The sequence below is a fragment of the Astatotilapia calliptera genome, chromosome 15 (genome assembly GCF_964374335.1).
Source record: "Astatotilapia calliptera chromosome 15, fAstCal68.1, whole genome shotgun sequence".
NCBI lineage: Eukaryota > Metazoa > Chordata > Actinopteri > Cichliformes > Cichlidae > Astatotilapia > Astatotilapia calliptera.
The window spans coordinates 34,181,080-34,197,105 of record NC_137436.1 but is presented as its reverse complement, the minus strand read 5'-3'; the positions used below and the strand labels follow the sequence as shown (position 1 = coordinate 34,197,105).

At 42.8% G+C, this 16,026-nt stretch overlaps 1 protein-coding gene and 1 long non-coding RNA gene across 5 annotated transcripts in view; one reads left to right on the top strand and one right to left on the bottom strand.

Annotated features, from left to right (window-relative positions):
• ube2j1 (ubiquitin-conjugating enzyme E2, J1) overlaps window positions 1-8,380 on the bottom strand; it is a 48,024-nt gene extending 39,644 nt beyond the window's left edge. The window contains exons 1-2 of one of the 4 annotated variants that reach the window (XM_026194542.2): window positions 8,293-8,308; window positions 1,213-1,413 (exon numbers count right to left, since the gene is read on the bottom strand). In XM_026194542.2, coding sequence (XP_026050327.1) covers window positions 1,213-1,243 — 31 coding nt within the window. In that variant the 5' untranslated portion in view covers window positions 1,244-1,413; window positions 8,293-8,308. Of the gene's footprint in view, window positions 1-1,212; window positions 1,952-8,292 lie in introns of those variants that run through there. The other 3 variants (XM_026194541.2, XM_026194543.2, XM_026194540.2) reach the window with 3 other exon arrangements.
• Window positions 8,381-9,652: 1,272 nt separating this feature from the next.
• LOC145420691 (uncharacterized) lies at window positions 9,653-12,967 on the top strand. Its single transcript, XR_013902006.1, has 2 exons — window positions 9,653-9,945; window positions 11,726-12,967. It is a non-coding gene; the product is annotated as an uncharacterized LOC145420691 (long non-coding RNA).
• Window positions 12,968-16,026: the final 3,059 nt, after the last annotated feature.

Genomic DNA, 16,026 nt, shown 5'->3' with positions numbered 1-16,026 from the left:
CATTACATTATGTTGAGGACGCAGCTGCCCACTAAACTGTGTCTAACACCAGTTAATGTGGGCATGTTTCCTACATCAGCAGCAGACGTTAGACAGCTGACAGGTGAACAGGATGCATGCATGACTGAGGGTCCTTCAAGCAGATCGGTGGTGTCATAAGGAAAATGTCAGCTTGTTAGTTATGTTTCTTTTTTTTTCTTTTTTTTTTTAATTGAGATAATTTAATTGTTGCCTGAAGCTAATGTTGAGACACATAGGCATTTGTACGAGCTGGAGATGTTGCCCTTTCTTGTGAAACCGCAAGACACACTGGCAAAGTGAGAAGACCATTTGATCTGCGGAACATAGAGAGTTAACGTAAAAACCAGTTAACCTGGAACACTGGAGTCCAATTCCTTGTTTGTGAGCACAAATAAAGATGTTTCTGATTTCAGTTCATTTCTGTCCCAGTGAAAACTGAGAAACTATAAGGCTCACCTCTAAACACTCATTATCAGGGATCAGTGAAAAGGTTTTGGACAGCTGGCCAAGTTTTGACCCTGCCAGAACAGCTTTGAGCCATGCACGCAAAATGCAACTATCATAATCACGACATAAGACATGATTTATATTCAGCGTTAAAGACTTTGTGCAATATACTGCAAAGTGCACAATATTTTTCATTCCCATTTCCGTGACTCATTTAAATCTTCTTCTTACGAAAGTGAAAGTCATAAAAATACATATACTGTTTTAAAACTTTTTTAAAATAAACATTACGTATTATTGCTGTGGGTTGCACACCACCAGCATGCTCGCTATGTTTCTTAAAGTCAACCTTCAAAATCAGCCGATTAAATCGTCCCCATGATCACTAATATTACACAAGCAGCTAACGACAACGCTGAACACGCAGACGTGTCCTTAATTACGTGTGTAACGTCAAAGAACTCCGCAACACGAAAAGTGCAGGGACAGAGCCAGCCGGTACAGTTTCAACAGACAGATGGTTTGCTCTGAATACCGAAGAGTCTAAAAAAAAAATAAAGCATCCCACACAACAGAAAGAACTCAGAAAAAATACCAAATAAAGGTGCCAGTGTAAACATTTAGATTGGGACGGAGGCTAATAACAGTTAAGCTAATTAAGAAACATTAAAGTGTTGGATTTTAGCTGTAGGATTTATCCTAGGGTTCTGAAAGCTGTAGAAGTTGTTTTGGGATCAGGCTTACCTGGACTCTTAAGGTTGTATTTGCTCTCCATCCTTAAAGAAACTGGGCACTGTCTTGAAGTTGTATTGTTTTCGTTTTCAAATACCTAGCTTTCAAATATTAGCGTTAGCTTCGCTTAGCAGCCCGGGTAGCTTGCTTCGTTCTTAAATCTGAGCGATACAGCTCAAACCGAAGGTCCCGCTCTCGCACCGGTGCTCCAGTCTGCAAGTGAGACAGAACGTGTTTCAGTAATGATGGGATATTTTTCAACTTCTCTGCTGTTTAGGTTTTGAAACGGTTTCTCTAACCTTATCGACGTGACGTCATTTACGGAACGTAAACAGGAAGTGAAATCTGAGGCTACGCAAGGAGTGCGCACATCACTGTTAGAAACGGTAATGGCATTAGTCTGGAAGTAAATCATTACCAAAGAATTAGAATTTTATTAGCAACAGGAAAGTGAAAGATTTAGATATAATACTGGTGATGGCCAAATGAAGCGTTCCGAAGTACTGAAGCTTCTCGAAGCTTTTCAAAACTGTCCTCTTTAGCGAGATCTGGTGGCTAGAAATATGAAGAACAGCTTAAATCAAGAACAAATAATGACCTGCTTCATTATGATTGGCCGCTCTGCAGATCTTCTGTTTCATGTGACAGTACTGTGTGATATCGGGCTGATATGGTGCTTTGAATATGTTTTTTGGGTGAAAAAAAAAATAATGTTATGTCTATTTTATTAGATGAATAAACTTTCCTTGTTTAAACATGTGCCATGGTGTTTTCTCCTTTTGCTTGTGACTTCGTTTTTTACTAATAAAAAAATACACTATATATATATATAATAATGTACAGCACAATCTTACAATAGGTTGGGAGTATGCTTGTGCTGCGAGGTCCTTGCCTCCACGTGATTAAGTAATTAACAAGCGGACAGGTACGTTTATAGATAATATACTATAACTTCTATAAGACATTTCAGATGGCAGTTTCAGTAGAATAGTGTTTCGCTGTTTATAAATTCAGAATAATTCAGTACGTGATTTGCAGAACCTACCATAATATGAGTATTGTGTATTTTAAACATTTTTTAAAGTTAAGTTGTTACGTCCCCCCCGAAGGGGTCTAGGCGTGCGAGTGCAGTGTTGGGAAGGTTACTTTTAAAATGTATTCCATTACAGAATACAGAATACATGCCCCAAAATGTATTCTGTAACCTATTCCGTTACGTTACTCAATGACAGTAACGTATTCTGAATACTTTGGATTACTTAATATATTGTGGCGAGTTCAGACAAGGAGGAGACGGAGGTATCGTTTGGTCTTGCTTCCCGTGAGCTAGCCAGGGAGCACAGCCGTTTATTACATTTGCAGAAGAACACACTGCCACTAGCTAACTGCTCAGCGCGGCAACCACAACACACATAGGGCGCCCTCTGACCCCGGAAGGACACACCGTCGCAGCGAGAGGGCGTCACCCGTCACCATGGCAACATACACAAAACATAACTGTACAAGCAGAACCCCGAACAGCCCTGACCCGCTACAATATTATCATGCTTTTTACAACAACGTGAATGTACTATTGCTGTGTGATTTATTACTATTACTGAAGGTCCGCGACTCCGAACTGTAGTAAAGGGACCTCTGACTAATGCTGGGCTCACACTGTGCGATTTTTGGCCCATTTTGAGCCGATTTTTGAGTCGTGCGATCGTTTTGGCGATCGGCCCGATTTTGGCCTTCATCGTGCGTCGTATAGTATACGTGGGGTAACGAGAAGCGATTGACACCTCACGACCAGCTCCCGATCATCAATCGCTTGGTCGTGAGGAATGAATGAATGAAAAAAAATATATATATATATATATATATATATATATATATATATATATATATATATATATATATATATATATATATATATATATATATATATATATATATATATATATATATATATGCGCCTGTGTATAAATACACAAACAATACACACATGCTTTCAATTGTGTAATTTAAGTGATCTAGTAGCTCTGCTTTGGAAGTTCAGTTCATGCTAGAAATGTGTTTTGGAGTTGTTTTGGTTTGTGTTTTGGACGAGTCGGAGGGCCCCTGGAGCATCGGTGAGGGGGCGGGGGAAAACGCTGGTGGGTCCTGAATAACCGTCTGGACGCCGAAAGTCCTGGTAGCCAGGAGGATGCGATCCGCCTCTTCCGCAAGGGAGCGGTAATCCTTCGTGGCCAATAGCGGGGAGTTGGCAAGGCCAGCGCGCACTGGAGCCGGCAGCTGTCGAAGAAAGAGGTGGGTGAAGAGAAATCCTCCGTCCTCCGCGCCCAGCAAGGACAGCATGCTCTCCATGAGCTCGAGGGCGGTGCTGTCGCCCAGGCCCGCGATGGAAAGGAGTTTCTCGGCCCGCTCAGCATCAGAGAGGGAGTAACGCCGCAGCAGCAGCCCCTTGAGGGCGGCGTACTTGCCCTGGGCTGGGGGATCCCGGAGGAGAGTCATCACACGGCGGGTTGACAGCGGGTCAAGTGAGGCCACCACATGGTGGTATTTGGTGTCGTCGGCTGAAACTCCACGAAGAGCAAACTGAGCTTCTACGTGCATGAACCATGAAGGAGGATCGTGAAGCCAAAAATCCGGCAATTTAAGCGCCACAGCAAACGCAGCCATCGGCGGAGGTGAAGGTCCGGCGGCCGCCGATGCTTCCAGGCCAGAGCTGGCTTCGTCGTCGAGCCTTAGCATGTTCACTACAGGGGTCACCAATGTGGAGGTAATTAACAACGACAGGAGAGGTCTCAGTGTCTCACTCCAACAACTTTATTAACTGACAGAACTTCACATATAGTCAGTGCCAAAATCTCCACCCCCACACTTCCTTTCAACTTGTGTGTGAGTGGAGCCACCTGGTGGTCCGCCACAGTACGTGTTTTGTCTCTAGGGGCCACCGCATATATTTATATATAAACATATATAAATAAAACCACTTTTTTTACGTTAGTAATTCCTTTTGTGCATAATTTTATATTATTGTTAATAATAAATTAATTAAAGCAACAAAACAACCTGAAGAGCCGGTTCGGAGCCGAAAGAGCCGGCTCTTTTTAGTGAGCCGAACCGAAAGAGCCGGATCTGTAAAAAGAGCCGGAAATCCCATCACTACTTTGTTGTGTGGGTCAACTTTTCTTGCGACAGACAGAGAGAGGCGTTGAAAGGCTGCTCCAACGGAACTTGTCGTTTTCGGAGGAAAACACGAACACAGTGTACAGTCGAGTCTTAATAGCTTACTTACAACTGGGCTCGTCAGGCACTCTTCTTGGCTGCAGTGGTTATTATTATATTTACATGCTTCCAGCTCCCGTTTTTGCTCGATGACTGCTCGTACCTTTCCACTCCCCTTTTTCTCCCTCCTAGCGCTCACAGACACATAACGTGTATGGCAGTCCATTCTCCCAGCAGCACGGACTACACTGAACATGATGCTACATTCTTTAGAGCTATGCTTGTAGCATTCTGCCTGTTAGCTTAGCACAACAACAACAACAACGAAAAGTCGCAGAGAGAGAGAGCGTCGCCCTGTAACCATGGCAACCGTAACGCTGCCGCCTGGAACAAAAGAACGTAGCTGTCAAACAAAACCCAAACAGTCCTGACCCGCGACAAAATGAAACAGGAAAGTACCCCAGTGTATTCCATTTATTTCAACAAAGTAACTGTATTCTGAATACCACCTTTTTAAACGGTAACTGTAACGGAATACAGTTACTCATATTTTGTATTCTAAATACGTAACGGCGGTACATGTATTCCGTTACTCCCCAACACTGTGCGAGTGAGGGGACCAGTAACAAATGGGTCCGGAAACAGAATGAAAAGGAAAACAGACAGGTGTTTTTAGTAAATAAAATAGTCTTTATTATAGATAATCTTAACATAAAGAGCCGGCAACATCGTTTTACCAATAACACTTGGAAAAAGGTTGCAAAAACACGGAACACAACAACCAAACAAAAAAAAAAACAAAAAAAAAACAAACAAAACAAAAAAACTCCACACCACGAGGAGGCACTTCCAAGGGCCCACAAGCTCCCCCTGTCACTAGCAGCAGCTAGTTTTACTGCTGCCGAGGCCCACAAGCCCACACTACTCACGTGAAGCAGTTACACTGCACAATGCTGCCACACTATAGGATCTCTCCCAGACAAACCACCCTGCTCACAGCTCACCCCCAGCTTAAATAGCCTCAGAGGTGATTGCTGACTGGATTCATGTGGCCAACGAGGCTAATCAAGAGCAGCTGTGTCCTCGGGAGAGAGGAGAGTGAGAGAGAGACAGAGGGGTGTAACAAGAGAGGAAGAGGCGGAGAGAAAAACCACACCCACACAAGGGCAGTTTCAGGAGGCCCAGCTAGGGCCGTAACACCCCCTCCCATAAATACAAACCAGTGGTTTGTCACAGAACGTCCTACCCAACCTTTAAACATATACCTACCATGCACCATAATAACAGTTAGGCATACCCTGCCAAATCTGCCAAGACCTTTTTGATGGGTTGAAAACACTGCACGGGGTTGGCTCAAGTCCCTCAACATAGTGTCTCAAGTGACAGCCAGATGTTTGAGCCATCACATATGGAGAACCCGTAAGGCAGCTAGAAGGCCTTACAGCAACACTTCTGATGCTTTTTCGCTAGGTCATGGCGAAAGGCATGCTGGTTAGCCAGAGGTGCAGGTTGGAATGGTTGTGTCACACACAATCTGTCACACTGTAGGTCATCTGGAAGATGGTCAACAGGTGGCAGCTCAGAATTAGTCGACCTCTGACATTCACCAAATGAGACCACTGAGCAATTATGCTCCAATTGTTGCCTAGGACTGGCAACTTTGTCTGTTTGCGAACCACAGTTCACTCTTTTGAAAGCAGATCGATTTTGCCTTGAGTTGGCTTTCGAACAGTGAGCAATCAGGTGGCCAGGTTTGTGGCAGAAGAAACAGAGCTTTGTTTTGGATCTTGAAACCACACCTGTATCAGCTTTGCTAGCTGGCACACTCCTAGCCCTCGAGACCAACTGTTTCTGTTTGTAGGCCTCACAATTTGCTATCAAATGGCCAGACTTTAAACAGAAAACGCTTCCGTTTTGCTTTGGGATGGGACACAAGTACCTCACTCTTTGGGTACTGTGCAGCTGGCACATCACCAACCTTCACTGAGGCGTCGCGTTGGTCATTCTTAATGACACTGGTTTTATGGATGAGGGCAAACTCATCAGCCAGTGTTGCAGCCTGCTGTAATGAGGACACCTTATGTTCACTGAGGTATACTGCGATGCGCTTGGAGACGCAGTTCTTAAATTCCTCTATCAGCATTAATTCACGAACCGACGCCAGGTCAGTAGCTTTGCTGGACACACACCACCGATCAAAAAGCATACTTTTCTTCCTTGCATAATCTCGGTAGGATTGACCCTGTCCCATTTTTAATCCCCAGAAACGCTGCCTATAGGCTTCTGGGACGAGCTTATAAGCTAGAAGGATGGCACTTTTCAGCTTGTCATAAGTCAGACTGTCCTCACCTGACAATGAGGAACAAACTTCCTGAGCTTTACCTACCAGCTTACATTGTAGCAAAATGGCCCACGACTCCCGTGGCCAGTGTAAGGCTGTGGCTATTCGTTCAAACCACCCGAAGTAGCTGTCAACCTCAGTGTCGCGGAACACCGGAACCAGACGACTGTTTTTCCCTACATCAAATGGTGTGTCTGCCTGCCGAATGGAGGCAGCCGGAGAAAGGGAAGCCTGCTGGAGTTCCAACTGTCGCAACTTAACAGCTGTCTCCGCCTCCACCTTTTTCAATTCAACCTCCCTGGCTCTGGCAAGCTCTGTGTCTAAACGCTTAAGCTCCAACTCCTTTAGCTGGAACTCCCTCTCACGATCCTCCTTTTCCAACTGGAGACGAGCCAGGCGGACACGTAGCCTAGCATCCTGCTTCGCACCTACTGATGACTCTATGGAGAGTGGTTCGAAGTGAGGCAGTGTCATCGGCTTGTCCTCAGGGATCTCCTGAGCAACAGGCGTAGACACTGAAGGAGCTACAGCTTGATCTGGCACCTGTGGAACAGGCTGAGACGTTACACCATGCTCAGGTAGACTGGCAGACCCACTATCCCTTTCTCCACCAAGCCAGACACAAGAGCAGCTTTCAGCTCAGCCTTATGCAGAGCTGTGGAGACACAAATGCCATAAAATGATGCCACCTCATGCAAATCCCTCAGGCGTCCAGCTGGACAAGCGAAGGGTTTTCCTTAAACACGGTAATAGCCATTAAAACTAAAACTACCTGAGGATAACAGTAACAACAAAGCAGCACCACCTCCAATACACAAATGAAAAATAGGTGGGAAATGTGTGGCAACAGGTTAACCAAAAAATAAAAATACCACCGACTCTCTCCCCAGACCTACCTACTAAAATCTTAGCCTGCTTAGCTTCTGAAGTGTACCAGGCTCGAGGCAACTTTAAAGGCTAAGCATCAAGTGCACAAAGCACTGACAAGCCTACCTCCGACAGGGAACTAATCCCCACCCGGGATTATTCCGAAAATAAAACAGGCAAAACAAAAAATGAGTGCCTGAAGGAGGAGTTCACGCTCAGCTAGACACTCCCCTCTGCTAACCAGAGAGAGAGCGCAGCAGACACAATGCAACTAAACAAGCCACCGGCAAACAACACACTAAAACTCAATTGCTGTTCCTTCCATTCATATTCCGGACGAGCCCCCACATTGTTACGTCCCCCACAAAGGGGTCTAGGCGTGCAAGTGAGGGGACCAGTAACAAATGGGTCCGGAAACAGAATGAAAAGGAAAACAGACAGGTGTGTTTAGTAAATAAAATAGCCTTTATTATAGATAATCTTAACATAAAGAGCCGGCAACGCAGTTTTACCAATAACACTTGGAAAAAGGAAAAAGGTTGCAAAACACGGAACACAACCAAACAAAAAACTCCACACCACGAAGAGGTACTTCCAGGGACCCACAAGCTCACCCTGTTACTAGCAGCAGCTAGTTTTACTGCTGCCGAGGCCCACAAGCCCACACTACTCACGTGAAGCAATTACACTGCACACTGCTTCCACACTATAGGATCTCTCCCAACACCTTCAACGCCCAATGTGGGAACACCAGAGAAAAACCACCCTGCTCACAGCTCACCCCCAGCTTAAATAGCCTCAGAGGTGATTGCTGACTGGATTCAGGTGGCCAACGAGGCTAATCAAGAGCAGCTGTGTCCTGGGGAGAGAGGAGAGTGAGAGAGAGACAGAGGGGTGTAGCAAGAGAGGAAGAGGCGGAGAGAAAAAGCACACCCACACAAGGGCAGTTTCAGGAGGCCCCGCTAGGGCCGTAACACCCCCTCCCATAAATACAAACCAGTGGTTTGTCACAGAACGTCCTACCCAACCTTTAAACATATACCTACCATGCACCATAATAACAGTTAGGCATACCCTGCCAAATCTGCCAAGACCTTTTTGATGGGTTGAAAACACTGCACGGGGTTGGCTCAAGTCCCTCAACATAGTGTCTCAAGTGACAGCCAGATGTTTGAGCCATCACATATGGAGAACCCGTAAGGCAGCTAGAAGGCCTTACAGCAACACTTCTGATGCTTTTTCGCTAGGTCATGGCGAAAGGCATGCTGGTTAGTTTCAGGGCAGTTTCAGGAGGCCCAGCTAGGGCCGTAACATAAGCAATAGTTACTTTTCAAGTAATTAATTACTTTTAGAATCTTGTAACTCAGTTACTTTTTTGAAGAAGTAACTAGTAATTATAATTAATTACTTCAAAGTAACTTGCCCAACACTGATAAGAACCAGTCCATTTACCATTTGAGTTTCTTTACATTTTTCAAGCAAGTAATAGAAGTGTTATGACTTTCCACCAGGGTTATCTTAAGAGAACGGGCTTATTAGGTGGTGAGATAAGAAAACCAAGTACTCAGGGTAATTTCGAGAAATAACTAAGTGGATGGGCCCTGCTCGGTGAGTTATGGTTTTCAGCTTCCATAATAAACAGCTCGCTATTTGTTAAGTTTTAGTCTAGCCTCCTTTGTCTGCATTTTGGTCCTCACACAAAACTTACACAATCTGCAGCTGCACATCCTGACAGCCATGCTCTTATTACCTCAAATTTAATAACCTTTTAACTATGTCTCAGTTGCTAAAGGGTGATTAAAAAGTCCTTCCAAAAAGTAATTAAAAGGGGTAAGTTTCAATTGGGTTTAAGAGGGAAAAGGCTTCAGTCCTGGCCAAAGCCTCATCTCCAAGGAGACCCACTGGGTAAAATAATTTAACGATGTGAGCTAAGGAAGAGGAGTGTGAGCAAGTGAGACGTGGCCAAGGAGCACTGGATCAGATTACCACCACAGCCCCCCCCCCCCCCCCCGCCCCCCCAGCAAAAAACGTCTGAAGAGGTTGATGTGGCATTCTGAAACGCAACATCAGCAGGGTCCAAGAAGCCATGGGACCATGGGAGAGAGGGGAGAGCACTTAGTCCAGGGGATCCAAGTTGGGATTTTTGCCAAGTGTTGACCATTGGGAGAAGGAGAATGTGAGTGTGATAGCTTAATGCAAGACCGTAGGGAGAAATTTTGAGGGAGACTGGTCATTTTTTTCGTAGAAATAAAGAATGGAGAGTGAGCAGTTGGTTGAGTGTTCAAAGGAAGATTTACCGGAGAAGCGGATGAGCTCAATGAAAACTGGTGGGTAATTCTGGTAAACATTCCACATTTCAGCCATGAAACAGGGGAAACAAATTAGTTAGCATATAGAAATGACAGGTTTGCAGGAGTAGCATAGATGCGTCTCATTACCACACTAAGGAGCCAGACAATCTGGTAGAGATTGAGTGCTTGAGCTGGTCTTTAAATGCAGGTCAGTAATGAGAATGATTAGAACCAAGTGATCAGGTTGATGTGTGGAAGTAAAAAAGCTAACCTCTGCTCAGCTCCTCATAGAGACTCCAAGGCTATAACAAACAAGGGGAGGCTATGACACACGTTATTGGAAGCATATTTTTGTTGTACTTACTTTGCACAAACACTTTGATCAGTTATAAAGGGCAATAACACTACAACGTGTTACAGTTAATCCAACTTGTTTTTAATGGGTTATTCCTGACTTTCAGGTTTCAGATATAGCAGAGGCTATTCTGCCTATAGCTCTGCTGCCAGCTCTTCATTTATTCATTAAAAAAAGAAAAAGCTGTCACATGTGCAACTCTGAAGATAAACAACTGTCTGGGATAATGAGTTTGCACTTTAACTAAACAGTTTTAAAATGAATGGTGTGTGATTTTGACATGTCAGGATCATAGGAGAAACTGACAGTTGGTCTGTATAGATTAACTTCTAATGAAAACAGATGGGGGGAAGCATTATGTAATGTCATGAGATTGGCTCGCCATCAAGCGCAGCAATCTTCCACCCGCTAAATCTAGATTAATTCTGCTTGTGTTTATGTGTGGGTGTGTATGCATGTGTGCGTGTGAGAGACAGAGAGAGAGTGGCGTGGGCAAATCTGTCAGGTTTTAAGAAATACTGGCAGGCAGTTCATTAGTGTTCAATGCAGCAGATTTTATAGCACAGTGCTCTAGACTTGAACACAACATATTTTTTAAAAATAAAATAATGTGACATCTAAAATGTTTTGCTCACAAAATGTAATCTTTTTAAAGTCCTCAAACCCCCACCCCCTAGACACACTGTGCACATACACAGACACACACAGCTGGTAGACTTTGACTCTCAATGTGACGTTTGCACTTTATACACAGGTTTAGCCTTTGCTGCCCCCTACTGTCGGAATCATCTCAGCACCACATTTTTGTCAAATTTATTTGTTCTCACAATTCTTGAAATTTGTATCTTTTTAAAACTGTATATTGTACAATCATTGTGGTACAAGCTTGGTGAGATATTCAGAAATGCCTCATGAGGTTAGGATGTTCACGAGAAATGGTGATCAGCCCAAAAATAAATTGTCTCAGTCTTTACTTCCCTCCGTCTTTCTTCCTTAGTGCCTAGTAAGTTAGTTACAAGTTGATGCCTGTGTTTGTTTGTTTTTTTGTTTGTTTTTTATTCTTTAAAATTACTGCTGCCGTCTGTGTTTTAGTTTTGCTACTTCTAGGTCCTAGGGTTTGATCTCATTGCCCCTCATGATATTCTCTGCTCCCTCTGTTTCCATGTCTAGTCATCCCTGCCTGTGTGTTCCCTCTGTTCCAGTGTAGTCCTTCAACATCGTTTAACTTAGAGAAACCATTCAGGGACCATTAGATTCTTCTTCTTTTGAACATATGTGCTTGTATTTTTTTCAGCAATTCATTGCATAGTTTTTATGAAATTCCAAAAAATTGCACCAACCCAGGCCACTCTGGAGCCCTAGCACTTGGCCAAACTTTCATCAAACTTTATATGAGTCACAAGACTTTTATCCGGTAATTCTGTGTTTTTGACATCTTTTTTTTTCTCTTTTCTTCCACAGGAACAGTTTAGGTTTCATGAAGAATTTGATTCTTCATGGAATTTTCCCAACACTGCATGATGATATCATCAGCTGTAAAAACTGAGGCTGGAGAATAATCTGAAAAAGAATTTCTTTTTCCTTCTTTCACACCCAGACCTTTTCCCTACATGTATAATATATACATCAAAATGTAGCTATCAATGTCCTCTTTCATCCAGTGTCATTCTCATTGAGATGGGATTTATATTATTCTCTAATTACCTCCCTCCTCCCCCCCCCCCCCCCCCACCCACACACACACACACACACACATGCAGGGCCTTGAGGTACAGGTATGTCACTGAGGTGCAGGGGAGGTATTGCCCTCCCCTCCTGGTCACCTGTGCCTCAATTTTATTCCATAACTTAGACACATTATTTACACTCTCACAACACATTCATATAGGTCCTTGGGGGTAGGCACACTGGATGGCGTGCAGAGAACGGTCTGTTTATTTAGCCTCACCTCTGGTGCCTGTGCCCACTTTTCAATTTTAAATTGCATGTAGACATTTAGGGTGTTGGGAGGGGCCGAGCTGTCACCAGCTGTTATCTGGCTGAAGGTTGTTGGCGCCATGCTCCTCCCCTGTTTTAAATGCACTTTAGAACAGCATGCATAAACACAACATATGAGAGGGCCGATTGAGGCATGGGGTTTTCTCACACCCACGTTCTCTGTTCACCATCTGGGGCGGGGGCTTTTGCACCATAGCTGCTGGGTGAACCCCGTCTGGGGCTCTCCTCAGGTCTTTTCTTGGTGGGTGGTGTGACTGCCCCTGCGGTGGTCCTCCTGGGGCTCTCGTGCTCTGGGGTGCCTATAGATGTCTTGGGCCCGGGTCTCCTCCATGCCTGCTTCATGTCCTAGGGGGGCCAGGCTGTGTGGACTCACACACAGGTGTCCAAACAAATGCATACAATCTTGGTTGGCTGCTGCCTCTAAACATGTGATGTGTCATTAACACTGTGTGTGCTCAGTAACATTAAATATTTAATATTTACTGCTACTTATGCATATGATGGTTGTTGTTGAGGTTTCCCTGCTGTGTAGTTTTTTGCATGTTTTTTTTTTACATTTTATTTCAGCAGGTGGTGAAGATTTTTAGTGCCCTCTCTCTCTTCTTCTGTTAACTTTCTTCCCGTCTTCTCTTTCTTCTTGTCCATTCTGATTGTAATAAATCAAAATCCTAATACAAATCTAATAAAATATGACTTTCAAGTGGACCAGTATAGCAAAAGCTGCAATGGTCCAATTGGGGAAATAAATGTGCATTTTGTTTGGCCTTCGGACAATAAATAAGAGATAAGATAAGAGAGATAAGATAGAACTTTATTAATCCCTCGGGTGGGTTCCTCTGGGAAATTCGATTTCCAAAAAAGCACAGCACCGACAGAAGTTACAGAGTTATACACACACATATATATAAATACAGAGACAATATAAATAAAATATACGAAGGGGATAAATAGAATAAATAGGAATAAAAATAAAAATACAAGTGAATTGCACATTTCAAGTATTGAGTTGAACTAAATCTGTTTAGTTCAACTATATTGCAACCTGCCACATTAAGGTTATATGCAGTTTCCACTGCAGATGCTCTTCCAGAGGACTACATCACTACGAGTGAGTCCTGGGTGCTCATGATCCTGTTGCCTCTTCACCAGGTGCCATTTCTTGGACTCATTTTTGTAGGTACTGCATACGGATGAACAAGGTGCCCCAATCAGTCAGTATCTCTTTCGGAATTCTGACTTGGGAGATGACCTGAAACGGTGCCTGTGCCACAGTTTCTGTTGCAGAAATGCTGGCCAGTAGCAATGCTTCAGGATATTGTCTTGCGGTTCGCCACTTGGCATTCTGGGCAGGATGCACATCACTGGCGCACATCCCCTCAATGGTCAGAGTTTTATATCCCATGAAAGGATATTTTCACTAGGTGCAGAAGTGGATCAGTGAAATCACCACACATGAGAACAGCTGACTGTGAGCACACATCATCCTTGGCACATTTCCATTTTTTTTTCCAATTTTCAAGTAGGGTTATGCTTTGAAGCTAACTGCACAAGTTGAATGACCCCTTAGTTTCAACTAGAGTCAACCTGTGTCCATGGTGACATCTGCTGGACAATTTCACTACACCAATACACTACAGTGACACAGACAAGCTCTGCACAGTTCCGAACAAAGCTACTTATTATACCAGACTGTTAATAATTATGATCAACACATATTTAGGAGGCCAGAAACATATTGGAACTGTTAAAGAAAGCAGTCTGTGACTATAGTGATCAGTGTACTTCAGCAAAATTCTCTCTCTTTTAATATTCCTGTTGCTTTCAGTAACTTAATTTACAAAGTAAATCATTCTGAGTCTGCTATATTCGTTGGAATAACCAAACATGTTTCCAGCTGTTGTGAGATCAGTCTGCTTTGTTTTTGGTTGATTTTGAAGCTTTCCAGGTGTTCGTTTCAGCTTCGTGCTAGAAACTTTACTTTATACTGCCGTGGATGCTGTATCTTATAACACTGGCATGATGTTTTACTGGGTCATAGTGAAACTGCATTACTCCTGCTCTTTATGAGATTATTACAGCAGAAGCGTCAGTGGTAATGAAAAAAAGGGATCACCTGTATTTAATGGATGTTTTTCTGACATTTCTTTTAACAGTATAAATATATTTTTATGGTGTTATATGAGTAATGTGTTATAGTGATGATAAAGTAACTTATTGCAGCAAATAAAGTTTTCTGATGAAAGGGAGTAAGAGCTGAAAATTCCTGCTGTTTTATTTTTTCATTGAAAGCAGAGAGGAGGTTTTTGTTGAGATATTCAGTTGTGAGTTTAAGCCACAGATTACACTTTAGATTCCAGTGTTTGAGTGCTTGCATAATCCATATTGGGCTTCACAATCCACGGCAAAAACATAGCGGGGGTGCTGGTTAGTGAAACATTGGAATAATGGTGCCCGGTGTACAGTACCTGTCGAAACTGGGGTGAAGGTCAGTGGCAATGTTCCTTATCCCATAGCCCAGGCAATATTGTGATTCACATTCGTATATACGCAGCTAATCAACGTCGTTGACAGGCTATGACAGCGTCCTTATAGTTAGCAAAGCAGCGTGGCTGATGTGGAGTGAAGCCACGTTAATGACAACGTATACAACCATTGGAGATGTGAGCAGGACAGACGGCGCAATTGACGGAAAAGGTGTGGACTTTATACCAGGTTTTTAAATTGTGTTGATAGGCCACGTAAAACCAGAGTTATGATAAAATAAATAAATAAATAAATATATATATATATATATATATATATATATATATATATATATATATATATATATATATATATATATATATATATATATATATATATATATATGCAATGTTTGGTTTTCTTCCTGAATACTATCGTTGTTTATATTTACTGCGGGACGAAACGGTAAAAACAGCGTTTTATAAGGAAAACGCTCGAAAGCCTGTGAGCAAAAACAACACCACCCCCCAAATGGCATTTAGTTGTTTAGGAAGGGGGGAAGTTTAAGGAGTGACAGCAGTGTTTTAAGATGTGAGAGATTTGCAACGTTTAGCGCAAATCTTGTGTAGTTAGTGTGTAGTGTAGTCAATAGTTTTGTTGTGTGTGTCAGAACAGTGACACTGAATGTTACAGGTGTTACAGGAGTGTTTTTCTCCTTTATCTCATAGTGGACAGAAATAATTTTTGGAGTGGCACAAATAATTTGTGTTGCATCAAATTTGATGCAGAACACCTGATTGTTCTGTAAATAGTTTGAAATGTTTATTTTATTTTTTTTTAAAAACGCCTTGGCTGCATTTTTAGGTAAACAGCTGCAAAAAACTTGCATAACTCAGTTACTTTTTTGGAGAAGTAACTATATAATTAATTGCCCAATATTGGTCATTATATACTGTATTTTGCAAACAGAGGGTTACAGGACTCTCTCCCAGGCCAGACTCCTACTCATAATACAAGTCAGGGCTTTATAAAAAAAAAAAAAAAGAAACTTGTGTTTTCAAAATTGGAGTTCAAGTTATTTTTACTTCAAGTTAAGTTACTTCCAATAGTGTTAACATACTACACAGGTCATGAACAAGATTTTTTTTTCATTGTAAGTGGGCTAAAGCAGTTAATTAAAAGTAGTCTAACATAATTGTAAATGCTGTAATTGGATTATTTTAATAAGCCATGTAACTTGGATGGATTCGATGCTGGCGTGACCACAGTGCACACGTCTACTGTTGCTCACAGGGAGTTTG